At 34.7% G+C, this 19,058-nt stretch overlaps 1 protein-coding gene and 1 long non-coding RNA gene across 3 annotated transcripts in view; one reads left to right on the top strand and one right to left on the bottom strand.

Moving 5' to 3' along the window:
• LOC115442032 (blood vessel epicardial substance) overlaps positions 1 to 12,486 on the bottom strand; it is a 54,638-nt gene extending 42,152 nt beyond the window's left edge. Inside the window, exon 1 of one of the 2 annotated variants that reach the window (XR_003938514.2) lies at positions 11,685 to 12,486. Coding sequence is in view for 1 of the 2 variants with exons in the window: in XM_030166986.2 (XP_030022846.2) it covers positions 11,685 to 12,176 (492 nt within the window). In the remaining variant the exon portion in view is untranslated. The remainder of the gene's footprint in view (positions 1 to 11,684) is intronic. The other variant, XM_030166986.2, reaches the window with a different exon arrangement.
• Positions 12,487 to 13,538: 1,052 nt separating this feature from the next.
• On the top strand, positions 13,539 to 18,541 carry LOC115442062. Its single transcript, XR_005112627.1, has 3 exons — positions 13,539 to 13,668; positions 13,742 to 14,080; positions 14,255 to 18,541. It is a non-coding gene; the product is annotated as an uncharacterized LOC115442062 (long non-coding RNA).
• Positions 18,542 to 19,058: the final 517 nt, after the last annotated feature.

Genomic DNA, 19,058 nt, shown 5'->3' on the forward strand with positions numbered 1-19,058 from the left:
TGCGTGAAGTAGTTTTCCGGGTTAAAGGTCCCGCTATATATTTTCCCGGGATAGAAAGTAGTCTATTACCTTCCCAGGGTCTTAAACTATCTCCATACTTAATTTCATAAAAATCAGTTCAGTAAATTTTGAGAAAATCGATAACATATAGATAGGCAGAAAAGGGGACTTTGTTTTATAATATGTATAGATAAACTTATATATATAATCGCCGATAACTATATAAAAATCAAGCATCAACACAACTCTATTACTTTTTTCCTCTATACTATGGTCCAAGACTCTCAAACTAATAACCATTCTGAATGGAATAAACGCAAAAAATATGGAAGGGCGGAATGCAAAAATATATTTCTCGTAAACTTACTGGTGGACTATTAATGTGAGCAATTTGTTTCGGTTGCTTACGTAAAATATAACATTTTTATATCAACACTAATACGGTGTAATATTATCAGCCTGCATGACCAACTGCTTAATAAATCATTATTTTAATACGTCAACATCGGAACTTGTAGTCCTTTTTTAAATATTCATTGTAAATAGAATGGAACGAAAATTTGACTCGGAAGGCATTATACAGGGGGTACACAATAAGAGTGCTACTATTATGTAACGTACAAGAAATTGATATATATATTTCGGTATGCGACTTTTATAGAAACTAACTTTTGTCTGCAGTTCCACTCACGTGAAAAAGTTTTTCCAGGATAAAACATAGCCTATAATACTCAGGAGTAATGTAGCTTCCTATTAGTGAAAATTAAATCAAAATCGGTTTAGTAGTTCTTGAGATTGAGCACTTTAAACAAACAAACTCTTCAGCTTTATATATTAGTAATATAGTGAGTATTAACACATATATTCATTAATATATAATTTATTATACTGAGTTTATCTTATAACTAGCTTTTGCTCGCGGCTCCGCCCGCGTTATAAAGTTTTTCAAGCTAAAGTTTTCCGTTATAAAAATAGTAGTTTCCCGGGAGCCTATGTTCTTCCCAGGGTCTCAAACTGTCTCCATACCAAATTTCATCTTAATACGTTGGGTAGTTTTTGAGTTTAACACGTAACAGACAGATGCAGCGGGGACTTTGTTATATTATTTAGAACTTTTTAAGTGAAACAATCCCGTCATACATCATTGTTGCATAACTTTAACCGTTTACGCAGCGCAGGCAACGGCAGCTCTCAAAACTCATAATTTTCCCCGTTTTTGCAACATATTTCATTACTGCTCCGCTCCTATTGGTCATAGCGTGATGATATATAGCCTATAGCACTCCAGGAACAAAGGGCTATCCAACACAAAAAGATTTTTTCAGTTCAAACCGGTAGTTCCTGAGATTAGCCATTACTGCTCCGCTCCTATTGGTCATAGCGTGATGATATATAGCTTATAGCGGTCCACAAATAAAGGGCTATCTAACACAAAAACTATTTTTTTGGTTGAAACCGGTAGTTCCTAAGATTAGCCATTACTGCTCCGCTCCTATTGGTCATAGCATGATGATATATAACTTTGAGCACTCCACAAACAAAGGACTATTCAACAAAAAAATATGTTTTCAGTTCGAATCGGTAGTTCCTGAGATTAGCCATTACTGCTCCGCTCCTATTGGGTATAGCGTGATGATATATAGCCTATAGCACTCAACGAACAAAGGGCTATCCAACGCAAAAAGAATTTTTCAGTTTGGACCGGTAGTTCCTGAGATTAGCCATTACTGCCCCGCTCCTATTGGGTATAGCGTGATGATATATAGCCTATAGCACTCCACGAACAAAGGGCTATCCAACGCAAAAAGAATTTTTCAGTTTGGACCGGTAGTTTCTGAGATTAGCCATTACTGCCCCGCTCCTATTGGGTATAGCGTGATGATATATAGCCTATAGCACTCCACGAACAAAGGGCTATCCAACGTAAAAAGAATTTTTCGGTTTGGACCGGTAGTTCCTGAGATTAGCGCGTTCAAACAAACAAACAAACAAACAAACTCTTCAGCTTTATATAATAGTATAGATTATTTTCTACACTTATTGTAAATGCAAAAGTAGACAAAATAAATAGATAAAAAAATTCTAAAACTTATAATGAATATTACTATTTCATTATGAAATTCACATAATGATTATCGAATTATAAATAGCTGACGAGAAGTATGAAGCAATATACATTTTTCAATACATGCGTAGCGAAAACATTTTTTTTTATTGTAATAAACGTTCGACCAGCAGGTTTTTTTTATGTGACGAATCATTTTACTGCTGACAAGTCATTAGATTACATTTTGTGGTTACTTTTTTCCAAGATAATATCACGGTTGAGAGACGAGACCGCATCGACCACGTAAAGAAACGCCTGAACGCAGCAAAGCGTAAAATGAAGACCCATCAGAACAAAATGATTTCTATATTAAAAGTGTGGTTTATGAAAGAACCACCAATACACTTGGATTTAAGTTAATGCCTGATATGGCGACATGTTTGCACCTATTACGGCACCTATTATGTAATGGGATGGATGGTGAAATGTGAGTGCAGTATTTGCACTTCTGTTTTGAGGATATAAACATGATCTCATTGTAGTCACGTGGTTACCCATTTTACCTACACTCTATACCATATAATAATTATAAATCAGTGTATTTCGGACGACAGAGGTCCATATAAATCCATATATGGGGGGCCTAGGCTATTTTTTTTTATTTTAAAACATAACCGTTTATTGAAAAAGTAGAGTAACAGAGACATAATTCTATTTAAAACATTTTTTAATAAAACTATTATATCCTTAAAACTAGATTTTCCGGGGGTACCTGAACTAGACATAGCCAGTTTATTGGGCTAGTTTGGCACCATTGTATAATAGACAAAGTCACATCTTTGCTTGACCACATTTCGTGATTATCAGAGTTACTTAAAATCCAATAGCCTCGGCGTGCTAAATCACCATTCCACCTTCAAAAAACTCTCTTAACACCTGTCACAATACATCGCTCATATCTCGGTAGTGATCATTTGCCATCAATCGACCCGTACTTTGTGTAGGTGCAAGCATTTCGGCAAAAAAACTACATAATAATAATAATATCAGCCCTGTATTATATATTTGCCCACTGCTGAGCACGGGCCTCCTCTACTACTGAGAGGGATTAGGCCTTAGTCCACCACGCTGGCCTAGTGCGGATTGGTAGACTCCACACACCTTCGAAATTCCTATGGAGAACTTATCAGACGTGCAGGTTTCCTCACGAAAAAAAAAATACATATTTTCATTCAATTCTTACATAAAACCTGCATTATTATAAATGTAGTACAAGACACCGCAGCCAATTTGCGCGGCATCTATAACCCAATCGTGTGGAGTACCCGCAAGTGAGCCGGATGTAAGACACGTATCGAGGGTGCCACCTGTGGAGGCACGCCCCCCGCACTCCGAGTAAATTATCGCAGTAAAATTAGATCACAAAATTGAGTTGATCGAGATTGTTATTAACATAATGCAGCAAATCATGAGTAGGTATTGTAAGTGATTGTACGGTTTTATTTTTAACTTTTATACGTGGTACAAGCGGACTAATTATGCGGTTTATAAAAGGTTTTTAATGTGTGTAAAAATAAATAGTTATGATTAGTTATGCAAAATTAGGCAATGTGATAAAGTAATTGGTGTATTTTATATTTTTATTAAAATACTTAAAGAACAATCATTACTGGACCCGATAGATACAACATTTACCACATTCAGAATTACTAAAAGTACCAAACGCTTGTTGAAAAAATAGAACAAAACCTGAAACAAACAATAACACCGCGTCCCAGTTTTCTTCGGTTCATTAAACGTCGCTTTGCATCAATTAACGCAAGACTTCGGTCAATCGTCTCCATAATACATTGCACATATCTCATTTTATAAATTAATTCCTTTTTCTAGGAATAAATTTGTAGCAATGTCGCGAATGTTATAGTAAAAAGAAAGCCCGCCATTATGTATACTGTGATATGAATATTATTGAGTCTGTTGCTTTGAACGTAATTATATCTGGAACTAATATCATAGTAGGAAGTTACATTATTCTTGAGTATTGTAGTCTATTTTTAAGCTCGGAAGCATTACTTAACAATGGCTGAGACTAGAGCCGAAGATAGTAAATACTATTTTATGTTAGTATTTTGTCTTTTATTCAATAATCAAGTGTACTCCTTCTGTGACTAAAAAGGCTTTTCTCCAATTAAAACCTAATTCAGGATTTCACGTAAAAATATGTTTACTGATTATTTTGATTTGAATATAACTATTCAATTGTCATGTTTCGTTGACACATTGTTCAAATTGCATAGTTCTAATATATTTTGAACAACTAGATCGAATTTCACATTTGCCATTAGTCAGAAAAAAAAACAATTACAAAATCATTGATATCAAATTCAATACCGATGATTGCTTGCAGTGAAATAAACAAATACAACCATTAATATCCACGTAAGTATAAGGTTACAAACAGCAATGCGGATGTTACGGACGGAACCTTCAATGTTAATGTACGGAAGTTTGACAATGTTGATAATTTTGTCAGTCGCGTATTCATTCATTTATTTGGTACGCGGTAGAAGTCTGAGTGAATTACAATGTCTATTTCTATCTCCAAGCAGTATTGTGCGAGTTTGTGTTCCGGTTTAAGACATTCCAGCCAGTTTGTTACTGGGGATCGTATTGGGGATTACACACGCCAATATGCTGCCTGAGATAATCATTTATTATTTTCTAACTGTATTATTTTTATATTTAATTTCAGTTATAATCAGCATTATGTACAAACATGGAAATAGATACTATCACTCCATCCACAAGCCATTCATAATAGTGTATTCGTTTCATTATGTGATAATAATAGTAAGGCCCCGTCACCCCATTTCTGTCGCCTTAATACACACCTGTGCACCAGTGTCGCCGCGTTTAGGGTGCATTAACTCGCGGGCAATCAATAATGTCGTTAGAAACATCCAAGCGATCCAAACTACACTATACAAAGGGGTAAAGTTTGTACGTTTCTACATTTGTAAGTTTGTTCGTTGGGGTAATCTCTAGCTAGCACCGTTTGTGAACTGAATCTAAAGGTGTCTACACCATAGTGGGGAATTTGGGCCAGATTAAATTTCGATTTCATTATTTATGTTATTAAACATGCTTCTTATATCTTCTGTTTTATGATACAGAATGATGAGACGAGATAGACGTACGATATCTCAACGAAAGCCAACGATTAAGTGAAATTTTCCGTGGTCCATACGATACTACTACAATACTGCATAGCGACAAAAATAGACACAAAAGTGGTCTTATCCAATCGGACTATGATCCGAAAGAGCTAGCAACCCTTCCATGTTGCGTTTAGATTTCAAACCAATGTCGTTAGCGACACCCACACGACCCAATAATTCATTACCGGCGCACTCTCATTACCGCCGACCGTATTAAAATATTAATGAGATTTTTTTCAATTTTATATAGTGCGTGGTTTGTAGCATAGAACGGCAAACGAGCAAATGGGTCGCCTGTACCCATAGCACGAATAATTCGCGCTATAGGTATACTTAAACGAAACTGACGTATGTAAATTTGAAAACGGAACGTAGATGTTCATTTTATTTGATAACTTACTTTTAAACTGTAACTATAGCGCAAAATTTAAAAGGATTTTTTTGACAAACAAACGTTCGGTTTTCAAATTTACATACACCCCTCAAGTTTAAAAATTCTATCTTAAGCGCAAAATATTCGTGCTAAGGTTACTGATGTTATGTGATCTCTACCTCCCATAGACACCTATAACACCTATATAGGTCGGGAAAGGAAAAAGGTGGCGGGGCCCCCGGAAATCATGTGATGCTCAGCTAGCATAAATTAGTGACGGTGAAGCGCTTAGAACTTCATTTACAGACATCAGCCCTGAGGCCTTAAGGACTAAAATACGGACAACTCCATGATTATCGAATGCTCCCCGCTCGATCTCTGTAAATCGACATAATACTCAAGTCAAGATCACGAACTTCTACAAGTCCATCAGCAACAGCAACCTTTTTAATTAAAACGAACACCCCTGTCTCGACCAAAGGCGTAATCTCGCTACTTTAACCCAATAACAACTGTGAAACTGGGTTGAAAACGAAAGTAGAAAACAGCGAACCACTCCAGAACTGCAGTTAAGTGATCGGTGTGTTGGCTCGGTTACAGGCTGGAACTTTATGCGGGCGTCGCGGCGCAGTGACGTCACTAGTCGCTAGTTACTGGTCGCAGTCGCAAGGGAGGGTGCCGGGGCGCCTGGCTGCGGGGGGAGACGGCGTCAGCGACTTGCCCTAGTGACCCGAGCTGAAAGGAGCGCACTAACACTCAATCCTTATTCAAGTATTTTATACAGAATGTATTTCGCGGAGTATAGGTTCGTACGTGAGCTGAAATCCAAACCCAATGCCTTTATGACTGCGGAGCTGAAATAATACGAGAACTAAGCTTGAAATAGCTTACGTTGGGAGAATTTTGGGAGTTTATTTTGCACTTACGCGTTTAAGATATTTATGCAAATGACAATGGAATTGTTACTGGCTTGCAATGTGGAACTAAAATATATACTAACATTGTAGCTTATGCATATTACAATAAAGCTTACAATAAACAGCTTTAGATAGTAATGAACCTGTCAAATTATATAACTAATCACATAACAGAAAAACAAAACAGTGTTTAATTAAACATTGAATAATAAAAAGTGAATTAAAAGTGCATTACACATGTAATTCGTTCAAACAGCATCTGTCATAAACATGTTCGATTGGATCATAGCATTAGATCGAACCGGCCGCGCTGACGGGCGCCGTGCTATGCAATATCAACCGCCTTGTTCCTTATGCAAGAAGATTTGAATATTGTATCATGATACAAGCGATGTGACGCAGCGTTATTGGTATAATTGTTTTATGAAATACGTTCACAGAAATATACGGATAACGTCAAATAGACTCTAATCCACCAAAGCTCAAGGTACAATGGATATCGTTTATATCGTTAAATAAGTAAAATTTAGATAAACTTTGTTATAATTGTTGAATATCGGCCAACTCTAATAAAAAATCATAATAGCTTATCAAATAATCTTCAGATAGCGAAATTGAATCATCAGAATTATATTTAATTCGTTTCCTTCCTGGTGACTTATTGGTAATTAGTTTATTCTTAGTAAGATATAAATAAAGGGATTGGAATCATTCATTGAATTTATTTGGCATCTTATAGTGTAACAGAAATATAGGTTAATTTATTCGTTAATACGAAAAGCACGTTACGATTTCAAGATTGAACATTTTGATAGTCATGCAAATGTTTCAATATACGTATGTTTTAGTCAAGTTTTTTTAATTCTCATTTATGTGTAGCCACACAGAGCTGCATATAAACTGCGGTGGAAATGTGTCTGGGAAACAGACAGATCACAAGTCCATCAACGGGGCTTCGGAGTTGTCAGGGCGTTGTCAGTTACTGTTCATATGTTATAACACGCTGGACGTTTTGACTGCTCTCTGAACCCTACACCACTAGAAAAATCACACCAAAAGACTACACGCGCTCTATCATTTAAAGCGATCACTTTAAAACAAACTTTGAAGGAAAGAATTATTGCAGAAATAATTTTATAATGACGTATTAACACATAATTAATACCAGTTCAAAATTCTAACCGCCATTCGCCCATAACTTAAACAGTAGTTTGCACACGTCGGCCGCACGCGACCTAGGTCTATCGACTTCCTAAACCGATATGATTCATCGCCAAGGGAAAGCTCAAACTTATGCAATTTCGGCAAACAGTGCATGTAACATCGCTTGTATGTATTTGACGTCGGGGTAGTGGGGAGAGATGAAATTTGGCCCGCATCCCACCCCGCGCTCGGGAAAACATTTAGAAAACCGGGATATGTGTCAGTGGGTTTCTTGTTTTTCCACGAAAACAGGCCAATTTACGTATTGTTATATGGAAAAATGTCATAGCTTGCGATGTTTGGATGAGACAGGTCACGACGATGTGCCAATAGTCTTTTTGTACACCCAGAATCTTTATCGTGATACACATGAACTATGAGTCACGATTCTCAAGTTATAGTTGTCGACAGTTAAGAGTAATGCTAAGTTTAGAACAGTAACTTCTTGCGATATATTACGCAAGAACTTCCAGATGCATTTACACTCGCGGCAATATTGCAAGTTGCAGACAAAGATTTTTTAAAGGGAAAAATTTCTCGTGGATGTTGACTTCTGCAAATGTTTTTGCTTACCTGAACCTGTAAGCATGCTTTTTATCTGTAATTAACTGACATGAAGCAACTCCATGATCGTGAGTAGGGAACGTGTAAACTTTCATCTAGCAATATATTTGTGTACACGCAGGAATCAGATGTAATTGTCATCATCAGTGATAAGAGAAAATACCGGTGGTAATGACGTACAATAATATCAACATTGTGTGTCTATTCGATGTTTCCGAATTAGTGTGTAAGCCAAAGAGCTCGTGTATGAGTTGAGTAATAGTTTAGTTCGAGATGTTCCTATTATCCATTTATCTAGGATAGATAGGAGGATGGACTATCCTGAATCCTAATATAATAGCACGGTGTTGGTGCGTTTTCCAAAACGTTTATAAGAGTACTATGGAACTGTAGATTGATTATAATTTTCGATAAACAGACGGGTCCACTGTCATGAATGATATAGAATGTACTTATATTCCAGAAATAAAGATCTAGCGAAGCCAGTTTTACTGAACAAAAATAATTTTCTATAACATCTATACATGTTATAAGACAAAGTCCCCTTTTTTGTCTGTCTGTATGTTTTCGATTTTCTCAAAATCTTCTGAACGGATTTTTATGAAATATGGTATGGAGATAGCTTAAAACCCCGGGAAGGTTATAGGCTACTTTTTATACCGGGAAAATATATAGCTGTATTCCGGAAAACTCATTCACGCGGGCGAAGCCGCGAGCAAAAGCTAATTTCTATATAAATAAATCGTCGGTAATTAGCATCATTCCGCGTGCTTGATAAGACGCGACACTAATTACACCATTCGTAACGGTAATAAATTAATCAGAGAGCATTATCAACGCTATCAGTACGGTACGTTACATGTTTGCTCCGAGATAGTAAAAAATCACGACTTGCGAGCTACAAGGATACTTTTCAATGTCAATATTTAAATTATTTAAAATATGCAAGAGTTACACGAATGAGCAAACGTTTCGAGGTGAAACATCTTCGTATAATATATTTATGTAAGTTATTTAGCATTGTTATGGACAATCAGCGTAATTACTCCATAATATGATAACTTATCTATCAGGGTGACGAGTGCAGTGCAATGCCAAGCAGTGTCTTGTAAATGAAGTTCTGAAACTGTTACTATAGTTTATGGGCGGTCGCTTACCATCATTTATATTTATTTATTTATACACTTTATATACACATAAGTATATAGGCGGACTTAATGCCAAAGGCATTTTCTATCAATCGACCTTAGGGTGGTGCAGAGATAAACAAGGTAGGTGCATCTATAAACTCGTCTCGTTCATTTTAATAAAAAAATATCAGATTTGTTCGATTAAACGCGTCAAACTGAACAATTGCTCTGAGTATGCAAATTCTTTCACTTACAGGAACACTTTCAGCTACGTCATTACTAATTGCTATAGATAATTGTATTGTTGGACTAACGCGGGTGCAGTGGAAGTTTGTAATTATAGATAAGTATAATAATGGAACTAAAATTTGAGTACTAGCCAGTGGCGTTGCATGCCATAGGGCTCTATATCAATTTTGTAAGAGGCCTTTCGGGGAATTATGAACTTTTGGGCGCGCACTTAGTTTAATGTGGGTGGCTCCCTAAAGCTCGGGAGCTCTGTATCACTGATACGGCAATAAATACCCTTGGTACCAACGTAAGACGTCAAATTTTTCAAATAACTTGCAGTTGGGTGTTGGGTCTGAAAACTATGCACTGATCATGATAAAGGATTTTTTATGTTCTTCTGGAAAACTATTACTCTATGATTTTTTTCAGGGTGTACCTTTTAATTTTAGACTGCTATTATCAGGCTTTTTATTAGACTAAAATAATATTTACCAAAATTATATGATCATTTAAGAGTTTCTTTTGTTAAATATCTAATAATACAAATAATAATACATTCCTAATGTATTATAAACACCTCATCAGCACATAATTATGTTCCATCACTTATTGTTTGTGTAAAATTATGCCATTAGTTAATGATGCTGTACTAATTTATAGAATATACATTCAAAGTCAAAAAATCAAAACACACAACTTACTTATAAACATTAAAGGTCTGTTCTATATAGTAAAGTTTAAGTAATCATGTTTTTCAATATTTATGACACTTTCCACATTACTGGCTGCATGGGCGTAGCCAGGTTTCAAGTGAGAGGGGGAAATATCTAAATTTGATCTGGAAGGGGTAGTTCCAATAATAATAATATTCAACAAATGTATATAAGTATGTACATAGTAACATGTGTAATTGTGTTGAAGCCAGAGGGAGGAGCAGTTTCCTTCCCCCGACGCTCACACTCCCCCAAGGCACAAATACTTTGACCTTTGTATTATTACAAAAACATCTAACAATCATATGCAAGAGATTTTTTTATTTTTTTTATTTTTACATTACAATACATCAATTTCACCATAGATTATTTGTTATAAAAAAGTGAGTATATGTTTGTTTATACTCAGAGCGTGTTATGGGTGTTTATGAAGTAAATAGACCACATAATGTGTTTGATAACTGATAACACAACTTATTATGATAAGCTTGTCAGCTCTTATCAAATGCATAGAAATTTATAATTATATGACCTTTGAGACTTAAATCTCCCGTATTAAACAATAAAAAGAATATAAAAAAAAACTTAAAGAAAAATTATGCAGTGTCTGTAACATACTAATCATTATGATATTAACACGAAAGGATGGTAGGCATTAAATATATTTAAATATCTACAAAAAATTATACCTAATAGTGCAATATTGCCAACATAATGAAAATTATCATGTTTTATAAAGACATCATTCTACATAATACACCTGTGCTTATCAATTAAAGCAAATATAATTTCCCTTTTGTTTTTCACATGATGAATATGTGTTTACTTTTTTTATGAAGTGGAAAATGTTACTCTGTTTAAAGATCCAGTTTTGACTTTCATTTACATGTTTACAAGGATCTAAATGAGTAAACTTTCAAGTAGACCATATTTTAATGTTTCTGAATCTTTATACAATGTACAAGTAATTATATTGTTGTAGGCATAATTAAAATTTAGGGTCAATAAAGTTGTATATTTTCACGAATGGATGTATAATGAGTGCTTTCATGTCTTTAAAAAAAATATTGGTTCAGTTTTTGCTTGAGATTTTATTACCTACGATAAAGGCGAATTTTAGTTTAATAAAAAAAAAATACCGTAAAGGTTGAAGCAAGCGATTCATTAAAATAATAATTTGAGAGAAGTTTTGTCCCTTACAGAATAGCCATGCTTTACAACATATAGGAAAATTTGTCTACTATTGATTTCAGAATAAATAAATCAAGTTAGTTGAAAACAAACTCACCTCCTCAATATCCTTGTGGAACTTAATAGGTCTCATGAGATAGAACTGCACTGAGAAATATACAAAGTTGATCAGTATGAAAGCACTGTTCCACAGCACGGCGTCCAGGTAGCACTCGACGCTCCACGCCCACATGCCGGAGAAGGCGCACGCCAGCATCAGGGCCACACGCAGCCACAGCAGCCCGCTCGGCGTGTGCGGCGCCAGGAACGAAAGCAGGAACAACACGTTCGCCACTTGGAAGAACACGTGGTTCATCGGCCGCCACTTGGGGCAGTGGTGCAAGTACAAGTCCCACATCGAGGGCCGCTCGTGCGCGGTCACGTTCACCAGGTCGCTCGTGGGGCCCGACAGCCGCGTCGTCTCCAGCAGGCCCATCTCCCCCGTCTCCGTTGTGCTAGGCTCCGCGAGTTCAGTGCTCGGCGGCACCTCGGTGGTGACGTTCAGCCCCGTGATCATCCCGATCGCCAAGGCGCCGAATAACAACATCATCCCACCGAGTCCGCGCGCACACACCAAGTTCTCTCATCGATACTGAACCGGCAATTATCATTTGAACTACGTTATATGTCGCGACAGCGCACTATCACCGTGTTTATTATTATAAAACAAAATTTTATTTAGGGTAACTGGAAAAATAAAATTTAACGCTCAGCGACAAAGAAATGCTAAATTTATTAAATTAATCACACAGGTCGAGGTAACTAAACTATGTGAAGATCTAAATTTAGTGTAACTTATTTTGAATTTAATTCCTTCGAGTAAAAAAATAAAACGTTAGGAAACAGTAAAAGCAAACAATCGAAGCAGATAAATGACAAATAGCACCGATCTGTGACAGCGACCACAGCCAACTAGAGAACTGCAGACTTAGTGCTGCTCGTTAAAAACGTATAACAAATTAATGAATTCTCAACTATTCTTATAATAGCTACTTTTGTAACGTTATCAATAATTTAAGTGTTCGTATAGAAAACATATTTTTTTTAAAATATGAATAGAAAAATATTAATAATTTTTTATTAATCTTACAGTTTATTACAAAGTGTCTGATTGTAAAAAATATTCTATTTGTAAAAATAGATTACATTTATTTTTTAACGTCAATGAGGTGTAAAAGCTACTAGTTTTACAGCTAACCTCGCTTATCTTATCTTTTTTTTTTACTGAAATAAACGAAATTTGACACACGGATAAAATTAATACATAGGCTACTTTATATTATCTTTGTGATTTATTCCTACGAAACATAATGTATTTTTTAATAGATTGCGCTAGCTTCGTATTATGTTTTAGTGACTTTTTTAGTGGGAAAGGCTTTTACTGCAGGTGAAGCCGCGAGAAATTGTCGGTGGACTTAATAGTCAGGTAAAATAAAATAACGTATTTTATAAAAAATACGTTATTAAAGTTTAATTTTTTGTTTGTGTATATTATTATAACAGAAACAGTCTTTAAATGAAAAGTGTTTATTTTATTATTAAAAGTAAGCGAATATTATTATAACTAACTTAGTTTTTGGATGAGATAACTACTTGCTATCTTAATCGTTATTGATAAGTAGCAACACTACACTACTTCACACTACACTGCTATTATAAAACGATACAATGACGGGTTTAAAACACATAACGCAACAAAATGAACATTTGGATAAGTTTTACTCTAGATTCTGCATTTTTATACGTGTATGCTTATTGATTTTATTTATAAATATGTAATGTATTAAAGTTGATCTTTGAATTTATAAGTTAACATATTTTATTATCTGTAGTCTGATTATTATCTGTGTTGTCTGATCTATCAATGTTTGCAAACTGTCAAGTGTCAGCTGTCGAAGGCGGCAGTTTTCCCAAAAATAGTTTTCCTTTTGTAATCTTTATGTTTGTGATGTTTTATACTTAAAATAATGGCTATACCATTTGAGATGCTATTGCATCCGGAGTTTTTAAATAATCAACAACTTATTCATATAATACTGCAGGTAGCGGAAAACGTAGTTCAAGGCAGTTTGTAAATAAATAAGCCATAAAAATAACCTAATATTTTCATTTTAGCGGCAACTGCGGATTCCTAACATTGAAAATATGCAAAGAGACGAGCTTTTAGATTTATTCCACAACTATTGTGTGCCTTATGGGCAAAGGAAATACAGAGATTCAGGCAGAGGAAAAATATTAAACAAAGCCCGGCCGATGAGTCCGGAGCCGGTGAAAAATATTATTCTAATGAATAACAATCAACACAAAAAAATGGCTCGAATGAATACGGACAGGTTAAAACCGTGTCCTGAAGTCCTAGCAGGCCATGGGAAAAGGATTAAACTAGAGCACAAAGTATCCTTCCCAGACCCAATTGATATTGACAACAATAACAAAAGGAAAATATGTTTAGAGGTGAGCTATTGTTTTTTATTCTAAACTAGAATATACTCAAAACTAAAATGTGTACACATCCCCTAAAACAATATGCTCTTCATTATATATCTATGCTACAATGTATTAGATCTTTTTATCATTACATACCAAAAATAAAGATAAACATCATAAAAACTCATGTTTTGGTTCCAGTCGACACCAGCTACAGACAGCCCTCCACCTAAGAAAGAACGGAAGCCAATTACATGGCCATAAACATGGACACAAAACAGAGAAAACATCACTTCTTTTTATGTTTATATGTACTAATGATACTGTAAGGTAACAAACTCAAATATGACCAACACTTAGAGGATATTTCACTATGGTTTGGATTATTTGGCTTAGCTATATGCGAATTTCATGTTTCCAATACCAAATTATAGTATCAGTGGGTCATTATAGTATTCAGTCTTACTTATAAAAAATATGCTAAGCTATGTTTAGTTAAAACACAAATTTACTTGATCAGCTGTAAGTCAAAACCTGTTATCTTGCCTCTTAATAAGGTTTAAACTAGGAACTGGTGATGTTTCTGATAGCTATTTAAGCCATACCTAACCACCTGTTAACGGTAAAACAAGTTAATAAGTAAGACTGATTATGTTTAATATCATCTTAATGTGAACGGTTAACTGCACTATGATTTGATTTGATGTAGATTATAAATGGTACAAAAAATTTTTAGGAAAATCATAGAATGTGCATAATGTGTCATACAAGGAAAGTTAATTTTAAAATAAAACACAGACTAAATTAAATTTATAACAATTTGTAGCATGTATTCCTAGAACCAATGAATAGCGAAAGCTCTTTTAAATATAATTAATATTGCATTTATTCACACCCTTATTCCCAAAGGTGTCATTAGCTTCGTTTTGTCTCATAATGGGCCTTTGTTATATGGAGTAGAAATTTCATGTTCAATTAAATTCAAAACACAATATATAATACGAAAATGTTTTAAAAATGTAAGTTTGTTAGTAAAAGAGATGCTATCATCCTATTATTTATATCCTTCATAAATGATATATTGTGTCACAATGTTCTTTCATACCTTTTTTACAATAATTACACTTAACTGTAAAAAAACATCTATAAATGTATTGGGTGTACAATTAATTACTGTATTAGAAAAATCTCATGGCAGCTCTAGTATTTGTTAGCAACCACAGTGTTGTCTTGTTAGTGAATTTTTAATACTCATGATACAAGGGGAATGTAAATAGGAGTATTTAAGTAAAATAGCCTAGATAAAGAAAGGCTTAGGCCAATTTGCCTACAATTGTTTTTATTTTTATCATATGAAACGATAATAAAGGTAATGTGACTGCCATAGACTGTTGATTTCAATAAACATGTCAATGGCTTTATTAAATTCATCATAAAAATTAACCAATCAGAACAAAATTTATTTGACATGCTTACAAGTGACGAATTTTGATTGGTTTATGCTCGGTATTGGGTTGAAGCTTAAAATTGATTGTTTATTAACAATGGTGATAATAGTTAAGACGTGCGCCAAAGGACCTTGCAACATTATGACGTAATTTACGTTGGCGATCTTCAGTTGCTTAGCGTCAGTTACAAGATTAAAAAACGTCGCGTATTTCGGGTTTGAAATAAGAATATTATTGACCTTCATAATTTTGATAGTATCTCTAGTGACAAGGTCTATTTGGGGAATTTTGACCATTCGTGTCTGATTGATAGGTGTATGTTTTGTCATCCAAATATGTAGAAATAAGGAACTTGTAAATATCTTCAATAGGTATTCTAAATGTGCTGTCGTGAAGATCATTTGGTAGAATTTTTTAAAAATAAGGATTCAATGTTATATTGTATGGGATAGTAACCTCACTAAATCATGGATGCACTTATTTAATAATTGCATACAAATTAAGTAATGATTTGTTGGTTTAAGCTTAGTCCTCTTATATGGCGCTTTGGTAATAAATAAGACTTAGATCAGTGTTCTATAAGTGTATTACCCTTGGACAGAAACTTTTTAGAATATAGAGATGAAAATAACGTGGCGTAGTTATACTGCATGCGCGGTACGACAGCGCCCTGAGGTCCTGGGTTCGAATCCAAGGTCGGGCAAAGTGATATTTGGGATTTCCTGGTCAGTATTAGCCCGGAGTCTGGAATTTGTGCTCGATATGGCTATAGGCTCGCCCCCTATCACACTATGGGACAGAACACACTTGGCAAAAAGTGGGTGCCTTGGTTGTGCCTCTGCATACCCCTTCGGGGATAAATGCGTGAAGTTGTGTATGTGTGTGTGAGTTGAAAATATTGCAGCGAAATCGCATTTTCGGAGATCGTGGAATTGTTTGATTTTTAAAGGTGAGTCCGTAATAGTGGATGACCAGTGGTATGTATTGCATGCATCTTTGAAAACAATCTGATATATTTTAGCCTCTGCCTGTACAAATCCCAACAAGATTTAACAGGTTCATTTGCGTACAGAATTATTTTAAACCTTAGTACAAGTACTTTTTTTTATCTGCAATCTTACTATATTGAGACAAAAGATTCGTAATTTATATTTATCATTTTATGCTGATGTATATAAAACTTTTCAGAACTTAAAATATCAGTGTTTTATTCACACATATTATGTATCGAAAATAATTCTTAAAATGATATTATACTTAATAAATAAAATGATATTATACTTAATAAAATGGTTTTGTAAAAAAAATGTGATAAGTTGTAGGAACTAATATTTTTTTGCGCTTTAAATAAAGGGTGCATTATTGTACATAAAATAATTTAAGTTTGTAAATATATTGTTAAGATATTGATTATATAGGGTGTTTAATTTTTCGGGTATATAGTAGTAGCTTGTGAAAAAATTGGTGTGGTGCGGATTTTCCAACATAACAATATTACCGTTACTACCGTTCGTATATTTTTTGCATTGTGCGCTCTACCATACGATTTCATACGGATTGATTTTGCGAAAATTTACCACAGAGTTTTTTCCGCATATCCTCACTGTAATTGTAGACTTGTATGTTTCGAGAATCATTGTTGGAATTAAATAGAAATTGGATTATAGTTTGCGCTTTGAAAACGTCTTACGTGTTATTCATTACCTTATGGACAAATTTTTCAAACGTCAGATTAACGTTATCATTAAATAAGTTGTAACCTGACTATACATAAAAGTAAAACAAATTGACAACTTTGATACACACAACTGTCATTTTAATTTCGTTTGTGTTGCACTTTTTCCAGTGAATAAATTTTATCTGATCATTGAAAAATTCGGTCTTAGACAATCAATGTTTGTAGTATTTATTTTTCTAAAAGTTACCGCGCACTGCGAATTACACTTGGTATATTTGGAATGATGAAAATGTATTGGACTACTTTTCCGCAGTGTGCGCTAACTAGGTGTATGAATTCAGGTCTAACAAAGTGTCATTTAAGTAATGATTTGTTGGTTTAAGCTTAGTCCTCTTTTCTGGAGCATTGGTAATAAATAAGACTTAGATCAGTGTTCTATAAGTGTACTACCCTTGGACAGAAACTTTTTAGAATATAGAGATGAAAATAACGTGGCGTAGTTGTACTGCATGCGCGGTAAGGCAGCGCTTTGAGGTCCAGGGTTCGAATCCCGGGGCGGGCAAAGTGATATTAGGGGTTTTCCGCTCAGTATCAGCCCGGAGACCTGAATTTGTGCCCGATATGGCTATCACATCATGGGATGGAACACACTTGCGAAAAGTGGGTGCCCTGATTACGTCTCTGCATACCCGTTCGGAGATAAATGCATGATGTTGTGTTTTAATAAATGTGGCAAATAGGATTTTTTCCACATTTTTTAACAGTGACGGATCTCAAGTAACATGTCAGGCATTATACTTAACTAAAGACTGCATTTATAAATGGTCCTCTCACTGTTAATGCATAGTAGAAACTGGCAGTGCAGCAATATTTTATATGCTGTCTTGTCAATGGAATAAGAACTTTAAAGTTCCTTGCTTATGATTTAAAATATTTTTTTTTATGAAACTACTCTGCCGTAATGTTGGATCTGAGCATCATGTTTAAGTTCCTAATTTTCTAAGAGGTTGTATGATGTGACAGTAGTTGATTCCCTCGAGTGTGTGAATTACTTGACATTGTCGTTTCGCGAGAAATAATCGGTTTGTGCTTCATATAAACAACCTAGTTCCCTAATTAGGGTATCGAGATGTTTGGTCCTTCGAGCCTAGACATATTTGTGACATTTTGGACTGCTCGTTCCACTTCTCTAAGTAAATAAAGTGTATGGCCACATCATTTGAATTGACGTAAATAATAGTGTAAATGGTACTGCCAATTATTTTAGCAATAAAATCACTGATTTGCTTGGTTTTAAATCTGTTCATAAATATGTTTTATATTAGTAGTGTTTGCAATGAAATAAATGTGAATTATCTGATAGACTTGTTTTTTCTTTTAACGTTACAATATATTTATACAATAGGTATACACGATGAAATTGAATTAACTGGTTTTCAAAATGGTCTTAGGCACACAAAAAATCAACAATGCAAAATACGAAAAAAGACTAAAGAAATTAATGGGGAAATGAAGTATTTTTTTTATTAATAAAAGTCTGACTTCGCTGATTATTGTTTTTTTTTATTTTTATCTTGCTTTCTAGATGTTACAAAATTATTCTATAATATATATTATTTTCTCACTATTATGTTTCGGAGAACAGTACAAATGACTTTTCTATTTATAAGAACATACACAAATTTGATAGATTTCTAAAAATAAAGACTGCATCGGTTGTGTAGTTGTATTACGGTACTTCTGCAGTGCTAAGGTTCAGGTTCGATATCCGGGGCGAGCAAAGTTATATTGGGTTTTTCTACGTAGTATTAGCCCGGAGTCTGAAACTTGTGCCTGATATGGCGATAGCCCTCTATCACATCATGGGAAGGTATACGAA

This window comes from Manduca sexta, chromosome 19 (assembly GCF_014839805.1).
Source record: "Manduca sexta isolate Smith_Timp_Sample1 chromosome 19, JHU_Msex_v1.0, whole genome shotgun sequence".
Lineage (NCBI taxonomy): Eukaryota > Metazoa > Arthropoda > Insecta > Lepidoptera > Sphingidae > Manduca > Manduca sexta.